Here is a 15,000-nt window from a genome sequence, read left to right on the forward strand (position 1 = left end):
TTCCTCCTTGAATTGCAAACATCAGCATTCATTCACTCTGCATAGCCCATCCATAGTATCACAATTTACAGAGATGATTCCAGACCCCAAAATTCTTGGCGGGTCAATTCTATTTGTGATCTACAGCCAGTACATGCATGCAATAATGAAAAACAAATGCTTGACACAAATGACTCCCATTATTTCATTCCCTTTTGAGCTTTGATAATAAACAAGAGTATCACTTTTGGTCATTTCATCCCTTGCATACCCACACAGGCAAAGAAGGCACTTAATCGGCAACACAGTCAAGCTTGCCAAAAGAGAACCTTCTTTGAACTGACCCCCTTCCACTGAATGATGCTACCTATTAAGAGTCTGTATTTCCTGAGAAATTAGCAATTGTTCTAGTATTTATGTACAGGCCTTGTCTATGCTGCATAAAGTCAGCAATGTCCTTTAGATGCCAAATTAATTTTTCAACAGCATAAATTCTCAACAACTGTGCGCAACACGAGGTCACTGAACCTGTACTTGTGTTGGTGCCAATGTCTGAAATTGAAATGCTAACCTCTTTATTTATGAGAGGACAATTTGACTTAATTTCACAGGAAGGAAACATTCAACCGCTGGGATCAATATTGCTAAATTCCATTTCATGCCCTGCAAGCACCAACAACCTGTATACGGTTAATCATTGAAAATACCCTGCATGGCAGTTATTTTTATTTGGTTCAAACAAAATTCACCAAACATCACGCCACGGTATGAAAAATGACCCGCCTGAATTGTCTATAGTTTTAAACTTGCATATATTACTCATGTTGTTCGTTGTGTCTTGTTTTGGAAAAGAAATGCGTGATCGTTAGTCATTCATTGTAATTTAAAAAAAAAAACAGTTATGGACAGGGTCTCTATGTTATAGGATAGCTACGCTTAGTTACCGAAAAATGAGCTTTGAAGTATTATTCGATAAATGCTGACTTTGTACAAAAATGAAAATACCGAGGTCAGGAAGAGAGATAATCCAGTGTGTACTACCTTACATGGGCAAATTTCGGTACTCAGGATGTCTCTCTCTTCTGGAATTTAGAGCGATGACGTCACTGCCTGCCGCTCTCAGAATTTTTGGAGAAAAAAAGAAGTTTCATTTTTGTGGGATTTGAAACTCATTGATTCTTAGAAAGCGAGGTAAGAGAAACGAAGAGTTCTTGCAAAATATCCGCGGGGCGGTTCATTATCAGTTATGTGGCCTGTACCAAGGTTGCGATGCAACCTCCTCAAATATGCAGCAGGTCTTGCTCCTGATTCTCTTTGCGTGCACTTTTGCTTGGTGTTATTCTTCACCAAGGTGATTCAGTAATACGATGTTAAGTCTTTCGATGTATGGCGGGGACATGCAGCAGCGAATAGGGACCTTGCTAGTTAGTTTTTCATTTCTGAACGTAACAGAAGCGTGTTAGAAATGTTTTTAAAAGTTGGGATTTTTGTGTTTATTAGTGTGACTTGACGGTGTTCTGTGGATAGATGTGTATCATAGTTGGTCATTTTATTGTCATTTGTTATTCTTGAAAATACAAAATATATTCAATATTATTTTATTTCAACATTTCTGCGCTGGAACGCGGAAGTGAGTTGACAGCGTGAATACTCGGCTGTATGAATATTTTTACTGCTTATTTTGCGTTGGCAGCTTTGGACGCTGCGTTCTTTACAGGAAATACTAAACTACGACAGAATGCGAACGACGAGTTTACGACCTAAAATGTGGTTTGGTAACTCCGTTCACTGCGTAAATAATTTATTCAGAGCAGCTTATTACCGTGTCTTAAAAGTAACGGTGCTCAGGAACGGCTGTTATCTGCTGAGTCTCCGCCCCCTTAAACCTATAACTCTTTTTGATGCTTGACATGTACATTTTTAACACGGCAAGTTTAACAGCTTCATTATTGGAAATATGATGGACAGGCCGATAATGCAACAAATAAGCGCTGTTTAACTTCTCAGCCGTCTATATAGGTCTACCAATCGCCTGTGTTTTGTGTGTGCGTGTCTGTGTGTCTGTTGTTGTAAATGGAGTGATTGAGCAGGGTATACTTGTGAAGTTTGTTCTGAAGACAGTGCGACTCTCTATTCTATTTTAGCACCGAATAACAAAAGCAAGAGTTTTCAACACTTATTGGGAGGGCCAGTACCAGTCTAGGTGAGCAGAAATGTGGGATTGCCTGTAATTATAGAGATGTAAATATTTGTAATTCTTCGTAAATTTTTTGGCAGGGAACACGTTTTCTTTTCTGAAATGACAGAATTACTAAATGTAAAAAATTATAGGCAGTCCTGATTAACATTTATCCTATGCAAACTCTGCACATTACAGTGTTGAAAGTTCTTGTTTATGTTGTTAGTGAGTGCTAAAATTAGGTACAGGAGTTACATTGTCTTCAGAATCTATTGTATGCTTTGTGATATGCCCAGGATGTCTTTTATGTGTTGCCTTGATGATTTGGAATAAAAGCCAAAAGTTACCCTTTTGCAGACGCTAAATCTCTCCTGTAAATGAACTAAACAAAACTAAAGCTTATTTTCCACTGTTCACATTGCACTTCATAGACCCACCTTCAACCATGTGCACTTATATGTATGCATATTAAAGTAGTATTTTCAAAAGCTTTTGATTTCCATTTTCCCCATCAAAGCATTCTTGAGACCCTTAGAATGAATTTGAAGATTTAGTTGTTTTCAGTAGGTCTCTTGGCTTTCCGAGCAGTGTTTAAATTGCTAATTTGAGCCTTTTCTCACCTCAGTCTTCAGAATGAGGGCTGAGAAATGTAAACTGACAATATTTGACTTTGGGTGAAATGCAAGAGATTGATTTTATTTTTATTTTTCAATCATTTTCAACAACTTTTGCACGAGAGGGCAAATAGTTGCAGCAGCAGACTTTTCTGAGCTCTGCGACTGGCGAAACCAGTCCGTGTTTTCAGCTTATCATTCATTGCACGAGCGTGCGCATTATAGACATTTTGGAAACCCACCAACTCCATTCAAGCTGACTGCGTGGTCGCTGGCTCGTACCTGGCTGTAGAAAACCGGAAAAGGCGGTCCCGGCAGCGTGGCAAAGGTGACAGTAAGCACTTTTTGCAGCAGTGTGAAAGAGGTTTAACGGTATCTCAAACATCACTCGGGGTTCTGCAGGGCTCCCATTTTAGGGCCATGTGCTGCTGAAAACTGATGGGTGCTAACTGGAAATTTGAATTAGGACCACATCTACTAATTAAGATACATTAGTGTGCTCCTAAATGTTTCAACTTAGGAGCACTGTACTCCTGGGAAAAAAATGTTGTGTAGAGCCCTTTCATTGTTCTGCTGTTGTGTGTTGTTGCATGGATGCTCCTACAGCAACTTAGCCAAAGTTGCATACTCTTTAAATGATTCCTTTTTCGGTACAGAAGTTGTTTCTGTCTTGTGTGGGAAAATTGCTCAACCGAAGTGTCTAATTTAAATTCAGATGCATGTACATTTTCATATTGATGTGCGTTTCAAATCGATAACAGCACGACCCCCTAGAGTTATGCCATCAAACCCGAATGCTTGTGTGTCATTCGCACACATTTGACTTGAGTAAGGGGGAGCTGAGCTTCCCTTTAAACTTCAGAAAAAGGACATCTTTTGACAGCTCTGAGTGAAAGTTAAGACTGCAGCTGCCTCCGCTGTGCCAAGCCTCCCTTTAAAGTGATCCATCTGATCTCAGCGGGTTTTAATGGAGTCTTCAGACGCAGTCTACAGGAACATAACAGGGAATACGGGCCACTCAGAACCTGCAGGCCACTGTGTACATAGCACATTGCTGTGGTGGGCTTCAGATCCACCTGTGTGAAATGCTATTAAATTGCATTATATACAATGAATTTTAAAGCACACTGAAAATATGCAAGTGGCTGCTTATCTGAGGAGGGTTAAAATCCTTCAGTGTGTGTTACTTTGTGGAATACAATCATAAGGTTGTAAGTGGTACTGAGAAGTGCCTTCTGTCGCTGGACGAAAGGATAGGTAAACATGAACCATAAGTGAGAAGAAACCTAATGAGTCAGTGCAGTGCAAAATTGACAGGAGTTGAGGTGGATTCAGTACCACTTGGTCCAAAAGAGCTCAGAGTATTTGAATCCAAAACAAATACGTATTTGACCCAGGTCTGGGCACAGGATTTGAGGGTTTTTCACCTTCAAAATGATGAGTGAAATTTACCCCCCTTTTCTTTATGCAAGCATAACATCATATTTTGCGTATCATGCCAAAATGGCACATGTTCCTCAGTTCAGAATTAAATAAGATTTTTTCGGAAAATCACAGTTCCACACTTTTACATTTAGGGTCACAACGGTTTGTTGAGGGCTGCAATTTACATGAGCACCCAAGTAAAGCTAGAGGGCCATCTCAAAAGGCACACGAAGATGCACACACACGCACATGCACACTTATATAGTGTTACAAGCCTGTGCTGCTTTGTGCAAGTGATAAGCTGAACATCAGCCTACGTTTACACAAGGTTCTGTTAAAGCACCTTCAGATGGGTGTAAATGAGTGTGGGGATTTTTGTTTTAGGCTGATTGAGCATTAGCCAACTCCAGAGGAAGAGGGTGAGAGAGAGAGAAGTACGCCGCTATTTCGACCCATAAACCAGACGTGCAGAGAGGGAAAGAGGTATGTAACCCACTGCTGATCCTGCGGCCCTGTTGCCATGACACTCATGGACACCTGGAGGCAAGTTCCTCATATTTCCAGTGACTGTCGCTGATCCACGTAGCCTATACTTTAAACGGAACGCCTTTGTGCTTCACCTAATTATGTAATCTCCTTTTCTTTGTCCTTAAATAACCACAATGCATTTAGCCATTTATTAACTGGCAGTGTTACAGTTTCATATAGTTGTACATCAAGTGTTAATGATAGAAGTTCTCCAGTTTTTATCAGATGCCGTTCCGTAATGTTCTAGAAAGCATATTAGTGCAATGCTTTTTTTCCTACAGTGGTCATACAGGAGAAAGTATGCAATAACTCAGACTTTGTTGCAGTGAGTGCTTCTTTGTAATGTGCAAAGTAGCAGTCAGAAGTTGACGGCGCTAGTCATATTTTGTCGCCTTGTGTTGTGCTTGCTGTCAAGCATTGAATTTTGAATGCACTGCTTCTCAGGGTCAAAACCTTGGCTCTTTAAAAATGTATTTAGTGGCTGTTAATCGCTGTGAACTGAAGAAGAATCCCTACAAATGATCATCACAACTGTCCTGACTGACTGAGCGAGCTGCTTCCAGGGTAAAATATACTGCTTCAGGCAGGGGACTCTGCAAAAGTCTCGCAGTACCAGACATTTCCCACTGCAGGCACTAGGCACTTTGCCTTCTTTAGCAAAGTAGCCAAAGCCAGTTGAAACATTTCTTAGTTGCTATACTTTTTTAATGAAATGCTCTCAATGCAAAAGTGGAAGACAATTTAAACACTGTTTGACAAAAAAATGTAAAAAATGAAATGCTTCTAGATGTTCATGATTGTTACCCTTATTGAAAGCATTTACTGAAAACTTGATTGAAATTTTACAACTCTTTACAAACAGACTTGGTCTGCAGCAGGGTGAGATTATAAATTTTTGTTTGGTGTGGTATGTTAGATTCAGTTTTTTTCCTAGGTAATTTGCATTACTGAAAGTTATTCCAAAGTATCCAAAAGTCCGTTTTCAGTGGTACATAAAGTTGAAATAAAGCACGCCGCATTGTAACATGAAGCATGGCGCACTATCGAGGTCCACAGAGGGTAGTGTTTCTTTTAACCTTTTTCCTGGAGATAATTCTGGTCTGTAATCTCTCTGGATGTAAAGGTCAGTTTTGATTAGGTAATATGGTCCCTCTAGGAAGAGAGGTCTTGTGTCTTTTTTTTCTTCTGGATGAGATTATTTATGGATCGGAAGCTCTGGGGTGGTCTCTGGGTGGTAGTGGAGCACTTTAAAATCCTAACCTTCACTGTTGTTCTTTTATCTTACTGACTGTAGCAGAGGAGAGTTTAATTGGCCTTCTATTTTAATCACTACACCTGTCTAGTTGTGACATTGTAACACCTATTAGCCTACTGTATCATTATTATGTAAAATATCTTCCTTTGGGGTTTTAACATGTGGGTTTATTTAATAGAAGTATGTCCATTTTTTATTTAAATTCCTAATGATAGCATTCTATAGTATGTTCATTATTTATAGCAATATATGTGTTCCTTATTAGAGTTCTTTTTTCATCTTTAAACCTTCTTAAAGATGAAAAATGCACAAGTTATGCATCTGACTATAACCAACACACAAAGGCATACAGGATAACTCTGAAAAAAGAATTTATTTGCCTTTCTTTGCTTATTGACTGAAACTGTATCTGTCTTTTCCATCCAGAAATACATCCACTTGTCCAATTTAGGGTTGTTGTGGGGATGGAGCCTATCCCAGCATGCACTGGGCACAAGGCATTCCACTGCAGGGTGAACCTGCACACACACTCACACACTCACCCCCACAACCAATTTAGCATCTCCAGCTCACTTAACCTGTATGTTTTTGGACTTTGAGAGGAAACTGGAGTAGGCTACCTGGAGGAAACCCACCTGAACACGGGGACATTGGTCTTTTATCATCATTTTATCACACTATAACAGAGTTATTTAAAAAATGTCATAACTTTGTTCTGCATTATAAATAATAATAAAAATAATAACCCATATCTAAATTTAAATTTTGTTTCTCTTTATGGACAGTATCACACCATCATTCTCTGTGTTGATAAGAGGAATGCGTTGGCCTTACCCCTACATACCATTTTGGAAACGGTGTGCTCACTGAAAAATGGGAACTAGCAGATGTTCTGGCATGTGTACAGTACATACACTTCTGTCTGCGAGCGAGAGACTGGAATGCCATTATGTCACTGGAATAGCTATGCGTACACAGGCTAGCAGTCGAGATTTCCTCTCCACAAATGTACATGCATGCATATGTTGAGCAACGCCCTTTGACCTAAAGTGCCCAAATGATTTGAAACTGAGCTTCGCGTATGAGGGTGTGATTTTTGCAGAAGTTTGTCACCAGTTTTATATCCCATTGAAAAACCTTTGGGACCCGTTTGCAGTACCGGTTCAGAACCCTGGGAACCTCTTGGGAGCTCCAAACTTTAAACAGCGCTTGGACTGTGCCCCCCGCAGGAAGGCTTCCAAACGGCGGAGCGTTCGTGTGCAAAGATGCTGTTCTCATAAAAGAAATCTACTACATGTTAAACACGATTGGTCGCATGCTCGCTATCGTAATTAGCGCGTCTGCGATCGAACGATGACTTCTAAGACGAGTGACAACACGACAGCGCTGTTGTGAGAGGATGGAGGACGTGAGCCAGGAGCCCTACAGTGTCATCAGCCGTCACTCAGGAAGGCTCGGTGTGATATCTGTTACTTCTCTTTGGTCGTGTACATGAGAGTATAAAAACAAGATAGCATCAAAGTGAACTGCAGCACACCAGTCTTTGAACTGCAGTTTATGCGGCCGCGAATCACTGTAGCAATGAGCTACAGATGAAGGAGTCGATGATGAGAAGCATATGGGATGTGCTGATTCTGCCAGACGACTGAAATACCACTTCCCCCCCTCCCCAGCTGCTATGAGCGACACGTTAGCAAACTATGTATGAGAAATTGGCATAACGACTGTAGATGGTATATCATCCATTTGTGGTGTTGTTGATGTTCTCATTGGAAAACGGAAGTTTCTGTAAAGCAAAAGAGACATCCATTTTCAGAATATTAGTTAAGTAAGACCACAGTCTTTCAGGGATATTGTAATTTAAGAAGGATGTTGCGCACGGTACAAGTTATCTTCAGAGGTTCAACTTTATTCGTTTTGAAACGCTTCATTTTGAAGGTGAGTTCATAAGCCGTATTAAATCCCGTGACCACTGAGAAGGCATTATAGACCTAAAAGGAGAAAGTAAAGTAATTGAATTTGACTTTGTGTGAAGGATACTAGAAGAGATTACTCTTTCCCCCCCTTTGTCACTTGATGAGCCTTCAGCAGCATATCTCACTGGGGTTATGACACATGGCATCAGTCACTGGCAGCCATGCCCAGATGTGTGACCGGTAAAGGAGAAGAGGTGACGGAGTGCCATATAGCATTGGAACACGAATAGACATAGAAATAAGTAGTGACATACCGCAGTTTCCCACATAAAGAGTCATAGAGAAAGCTGTGCCGTCACCACCAGCCCCCCCCTGTACATCAGGCCTGTGGTAAGAGCCAGCCTGAGTCATTTCATAATGAGCATCAGTAGGCACCGGCGTGCCAAACAAACTGGCATTCCGGAGGCGAGCGCAAATCCCTAGAACGGTGCCTCGATTGCCAAGTGTTTGATGGCCTAATGATGAAAAGACGGCCCTAATGGCAGCCTGAGACTTTGGATTGATTCTGCGAAAGTGGTGCCAGCTCCCATATTTGGGCTGTCCCTGATGACTGCGCGTTCCAGTAGCGTTGCGGTCTCCCCATTAGTGCTAATTCTGCGAGGCACAGGGGAGGGCAGACATCAGTCACCCAGAAAACTTGCTGCTTGTGTGCTGTGCGTGTATATGTGTGTGTGTGTGTGTGTGTGTGTTTGTGTGTGTATGTATGTATGCACGCGTGTGTGTTGCCATGTGTGTGGGGCTGTCTTACCGTACCTGTTCTCGTAGTCGTTTGGATCCTCAGAGAGCAGCACAGAGCTGAGAATATGGATGCCCTGACATTTCTGTCCACGCCAGATTTCACTGTGAGAACTCTGTGCCCCTAATTGTGCCATGTGTTTGAGTAGTAGTGTGCGCAGGTCTATTTTAATTCTGCCTAGGAAGCCAGACTTTGTCCGGCTCCTTTTCTGCTATTATCTCAGTTATTCTGCATGAACTCTGCGAACCGCATTTTTGGCTCCGTTATGACCTTGGCGTACAAAAGTGTCATTCCTCACTAAAAGCAAGCTGTACTGACTTTGCCCCAATCTTCTCAAATTTCTCCATATTTGGGAATGTTTACCTCCGCAATGCTTGTTCAAGTAGGGTGGAAGAAGGGAGGTGAGTCACTTAAAGCAGAAGCTAGGCAGAGGGCTTTGGTGAGGATCTTCTGGAGTACGGTCCCTGAAAGAAAGACATTTTAAAAGACCAAATGATGTAAGTAACATGTTGCTTTCCTCATAACCTCTCCACTTTGTTCTCGAAAGGCCTGGAAGGTTGATGGTGTTGATGTTGTCATTTGTTGGCACACAAGCGTGTGCTTGTGTATGTGCGTCCATGTGCCCATGGCATGACTAACTCTACCAGGCTGCCTTGTAGTTGACAGAGGAGAATCTATTTAAGTTGGGTACTTCTGCGGGTGCTCAATCTGCTTTGTGCCTCCTTATTTGCATTTTAGTTATCGCCATTTTTTAATTTGACTTTGCAGATCAAGGATATCAGCTGCTGCAGACACCTTGATAGAAAGAAAATCAATTGTTTATTTTTTATATCATATCACTGCAGGTTCTTGGATAGGCTTAATCTTCAAAGCCCAAAGATTTATTTTTGCATACTTTGACTTGTTATGGGAAAATCTTGATATATGTCAGAAAGAAATACTTGCTGGTTTGATATGATCACCTTGTTTTTTTTTTATTTTTATGCCATGGATACTTATAAATTTACATTGTACTGGTGTGGTTCATGGTTTAAGGACATGCCGGCATTTTCTAACAATAAAATGTAATGTACTGCTGGTGTGAAAAGGCATGAAAATTACAGAATGAACTCTTTGGCTTCACTTTATTTGAAAGAAATGTGGTTTACCTGTTGGTCTATTCCTGACTTTATTAGGAAGGACATCATCACATAACGTATAAAATGGTACATTGTCTAATATAAAACCCTGAATAAAAGGGTAAAGAGTGAGCTAAGACAGCTGCCAAACAAGGCCAAAAGCTCAAGATATTTGGGGCAGAACCATACTGGGCATAGTTTTGTCATTGCTCTTTCTCTCTGCCCCCCTTATGGAACCTGGCATCGGGCTGATTTGAGCCTGACAAATCACACTGAAATGTGGTGTAGCGCTGCCTAAATTTGGGGACACGCTCTGCTAATAAACCAACGGAGAGTTAATAGTTCAGATGAATTTAAGGCTCGTGTGGGCGTGAGACCGATTGGTGATGGAAATTCAAAAGCCAGAACATTTCTGGTGGTACTGCTGTAAATAATGCACACACTGAAGTAAGGCCTGGTCTTTACTTCCTTAGTACAACTACTTCCAGGTTACGAACGGCAAAACACCGCTTGATGTGTCCAAAGGTCCTGAGGTTCTGAAAGTGTTCAAACGTACCTGGGAGAACGGCCGATTGACAGGCTGCTGTAGTTGCACAGAGCTCTAGAACATCACCCCACTTTGCTGGACATAACTGAGGCAAATAGACTTAGGGGAAAAGTGTCAGCTAGGTAGCAAGCCGTGAGGAATGATTAGAATACCATTATTGTGACTGTCTTGTGTGTATATCCAAGGTTAAATACGTAATCGATTGCAGCAATCAAGGTAGTTATATAATGACACATTAGCTGGCTGGATAGCTTACACCATTGGTGTAAATGTGCTTTTATTAGCCTCACAATAATTGGTTTAAATGGAGTGTATCTTTTAAATCTAGATAGATACCATGATGCAATGAATACATTGAGTGATGATGGTTGGTTTAATGAATAAAAAGAGGCTGTATAGTTTTTTCTTGCAATTTGCAGCCACATTTAAGCTGAATAAGATAAAACACCATTCCTATGACCACTAATATGATTCCAAAAAAGTAATTTATTCATACAGTGATATTCAGCATATGCGTCAGGGAATTTGATTCAAGCGGCATATGAAAGTTTTACAGTGATGTGGTAGTTACAAAGAAGAACACATTAGTTAGCAATATAGCTAGCTTGCAGAATGCATTATGGTAGCTATATAACTTGTATATACAGTATAAATTATATACAACGTATTACTAGAACATACTTTTTAGCAAGCTAAATTGCAAGCAATTTTAGGCAAGGTAGACAATGAGCCAACCAAACACTGCTTATTGGCAGTAACACGTTGCATATCACCCTCTAAATCACACGTTTTGTAAAAGTAAACATTAACCATGGCCAGACAACCTTTTCAATTTGCCTCTTTAACGTTAACACATTTAATGTTCAGTTTCACCCATTGTGAAGTGCTAGCCAACAATAAATCCCTTTCACATGTGGAAGCGCATACTACATAAAGTAATCCATTGTTATCCACTGAAGCAAATTGTGTTAAGAGTGACAGAGAAGAGGAAGTACATGATGGGAGGGAAGGGGGTACAAAGTGTCTGTGCTGGATGCTTGAAAAGAAGGATAAACTGTCAGCCAACCAAATCATGTGCCAGAGATCCACCACCACAAATCAGATTACAGCAAAATACGTTTTACCAGATGCTCTACAAGAGACTACCCTCTTTCAACAAATCAAAAGACATTTGCCAATATTTTTTATTTATTTAAATATGACAGTTGAATTATGTTAGTACCTTTGCTATCTTGGATATCTTGATGTACACGCTTGAATGTTCTTGAATGTGTCATTATAATCGAACTGTGGAATGGAATATGCCATGTTAAAAAAAAAAAAACACTGAGTTCTGAGAACCATTCTTGATGAGGCATTGCACACATAATATTCCACAGATACATAAGATGACCCGCTTTCCCTGGATAATGTTTCCTGTGAATTGAAAATCCAGGAATACTGTATTTAACTATATTCTACTCATACCAATTGCTAATTAGTGAATGTTGGCTTCAATACCCATACAACCACATGTAGTATGAAAAAAATGGTTTTGTGTAATGAACAAACAGTTCTTGTATTTATTTTATTTTTCATGTCATTTGATCTTTATTTTGCCACATTAGTCTGAATTTTGACCTTCTTGCAAGATACACCTGGTAAACGGAACCACATGATGTACAGTGTATAACAACAGTTTTGTGCAACACAATACATAGGCTAAAGGTTTTTTAAAAGTTCAGTTGCATGCATACTGTATAGATAAGGCACCATAGTCTAGAGCTAAAAGGAATGTAAATGTTTTGCAGGAAAAATAAGTGATATTTATAATTATCTACATTCTGCACAGATATTATTCATTTAGAGGTTAAAAAAAACTGACCCTAAAATGAATCCTTGTGGAACACCTTTATGCATATTTTGTGAATCTTGCGTAATGCCTTTGAGTGATATCCTGTATGCCAAGTTCTTTCTTTGAGGTCATCTTAAAACCACGTGAGTCACTCAGACTAATAGTCTTGAATTGTCAGATAAGAATTCTGTGATCTATTGTATCAGAAGCTTTTCAGAAGCTAAATCAGGGAGGCGCATGTGTTTCTTGTTAACTGTTAAATTAAAGTTTTGTGTCATACATGACCTTTAAGGCAGCTGAAGTAGTGCCATGCTGGGCTCTGAAACCAAACTGTGAATCACATAAAATGGTGTTATTATTAACAATAAAAATAAACTCTTCATTGAGAGTTTGTCATTATTTCTGTACTAATGGATGGGGAATGCTGCCTTAGGTGAATACCTTGGCCACACTCACACATTCTTGTTTATTGCTGCTTATTCACAAAATGTTTGCAGAATGGTTTTGAGAATATGAAATAATGCATATTTTAATTATCAGTTCTAAAGAACCTAAGTTGCCATTTACGATGGAAAAAATATGTGGTAGGGATCCCACAAAATAGCACCCTCTAAACTGAGCAGAATGCACGGCCAAATTGGACACTGCCGAAGGAAGTCCATATAATTTGAATAATTTATGTTGTGTAATATAGCTTAATTTTAGATGCCTCACTTTTGGGTTTTGTTGTGAGTGTGCAAATTTCACAACCCCAGATCAAGTACACAGACGCCTGCTAGCGTGCGGAGCAAAAGCAACAGCACTGCCGTGAAGCAGGGCACCCCACAGTTTGGATCCATCCTCGACTGTCACTGCGAGTCCCTCAGGACCGTGTCCCAGTCTGCGGGATAAGAACTCACCCGTGTAATCAGGCACCTGTGCACTGCCAGCATCCGCTGCGTAAGGGTGAAGCCGCACGTCCTCCCTGACGAGATGGCATCCCTCTCACCTCCCACAATCGATCGCTCGTGGACGTAATAACATTTTAAGATGGGGCCAATTTCCATGTCAGATCTTTAATCTGATTGGCTGTCACGCCGCGTTCCCCGTTCTTCCGGTCGTTCCGCCGGCTTGCCTCGTTATGCCATCTATCCCAACATGCCTTGCGGACGCGACGAATCGACTTTCATTGAAAATGATTGTAGGCGCTTACAAATTAGCTTTTTGTTTGAGGATGTGTGGCTTCGGTGTCAGAAATGCAGTCCTCTAGTCCAACAGCTCAGTAGCTCAGGTGGAGGATTGAATGCTGAAAAAGTGCAGCACTTGGCTTTGGAGAGTATGCATTTTCATATGATCTCTCCTCAATTGACAGTTTTTGTGCTATTGTGCATGTAGCAAATGAAAAAATGTATTAAAAATACCCCAATGTATAGTGGTGTTATATTAGAGTATTGGGCCACCCTCCACTATTTTTGATTAAAGTGGCTACTTGCTGCAGGATAAAATCTTGTGGTTTCTTGCCTTTTTTTCTGTGTAAAGACATCACCATCAAGGGGCATGTGCTTCCTTCCCCTGTTGCTGCTGATATCTTTTCCCTCCCTGTGACTTGTAAAACATCAGAAAATCAAGCTTCCTTAGTCACTGTCCTCACCCAAATCAAGCTTCCAAGTCCTCACCCAAAGGTGCTCCAACCATAACCCCTCTTCTTCCAGCTACATTAGCATATTTATAGACAACTAGGCCTGTGGAGACTTTTTATACATTGCTATGCATGCTGGGATGTATTGTGCTTAATTAATGGATGAGCCAGACCTGCTTTCCATGAACTTACTGTAATTCATTTACCCAGGAGTTTCCATGCGTTGTTCATTACCTATGTGTTTTTAAGCATTTGAGCTTGAACAAAAAGGAAGTGGCAGTTGCAATGTTCTGAGATATCTGAAAAACTGATCTGATCTGATGAGTTTGTAGACTTGCTTGTTTTATCAACGATATCACCTGTTTCAGTGGACTTGTCAATTCCATATTGCCATGCTATTTGCTGAATATTCATTTTTTTGTGATACTGTAATTTCACTTCACTGCAAAGTATTTTAGAGAATTTCTTGTAACCGCTAAGCATACAGTATGTGTTCAGAGCTTAGTCCAGATTTGCATAGATGTCCATGCATGAGGTTTGATTCACCACTAATACAAAAAAGTGCCAGCGCAACCATTCATAGTGGGTTTTAAAATGATACAATTAAGCATACACCTAGAGACACTGAGAAAATGAGGGACAAATAGGCCTTTGCTTCCCTGACCTCATGCCATTTTGAATTTTACTGCTCTGTTTAGGGTCGTGCCTAAGAGGTGGCTGGTTTTTTATATCTTGTTGTTTTTAATGAAGTTCCGTGAATTTTCACTTTAAAGAACTTTTCAGCAATCAAGAAGTGTGTCATCGCCTCTGACGTCTGACCCACTTCAACACTTCTGACTGCTGCCCTGGCACAAAATGGTTACCGGCAGTTTGCATGCTAATGCCTTTTTCCAATTCCATGAAGGAAAACAGCAGGAAAAGGTAGAAGTAATAGGATTTAATGTAGCTGTGAGGAATGGCGTAGTCAACTTTAATGATAGTGTGGTACGTTAATCTAATTACCTTTCGCTTGATGGTACACGAGGCATGTGCATCCAACACTCTTTACCTTCAGGGTACCTACCCTGTTTGCTTTTAAGTGTTCACCCATATTTAGTTCTTCCTGCAGGATCAGATGTGATGTTTTGCACTGAAGATTGTGTCACAGGGAAACTGCTTTGTTAAAAAAAAAATCTTTCCAGTTTAACATTG

General features: G+C 40.4%; 1 protein-coding gene across 5 annotated transcripts in view; it reads left to right on the top strand.

Annotated features, from left to right (window-relative positions):
- The window catches only part of lpp (LIM domain containing preferred translocation partner in lipoma), a 244,668-nt gene that overhangs the window by 51,149 nt on the left and 178,519 nt on the right, over nt 1-15,000 (top strand). Inside the window, exons 1-2 of one of the 5 annotated variants that reach the window (XM_035415840.1) lie at nt 1,034-1,170; nt 4,582-4,680. Coding sequence is in view for 1 of the 5 variants with exons in the window: in XM_035415839.1 (XP_035271730.1) it covers nt 9,185-9,189 (5 nt within the window). In the remaining 4 variants the exon portion in view is untranslated. Of the gene's footprint in view, nt 1-1,033; nt 1,171-3,079; nt 3,101-4,581; nt 4,681-8,957; nt 9,190-15,000 lie in introns of those variants that run through there. The other 4 variants (XM_035415843.1, XM_035415842.1, XM_035415844.1 and 1 more) reach the window with 4 other exon arrangements.

The sequence above is a fragment of the Anguilla anguilla genome, chromosome 4, assembly GCF_013347855.1.
Source record: "Anguilla anguilla isolate fAngAng1 chromosome 4, fAngAng1.pri, whole genome shotgun sequence".
Classification (NCBI taxonomy): domain Eukaryota; kingdom Metazoa; phylum Chordata; class Actinopteri; order Anguilliformes; family Anguillidae; genus Anguilla; species Anguilla anguilla.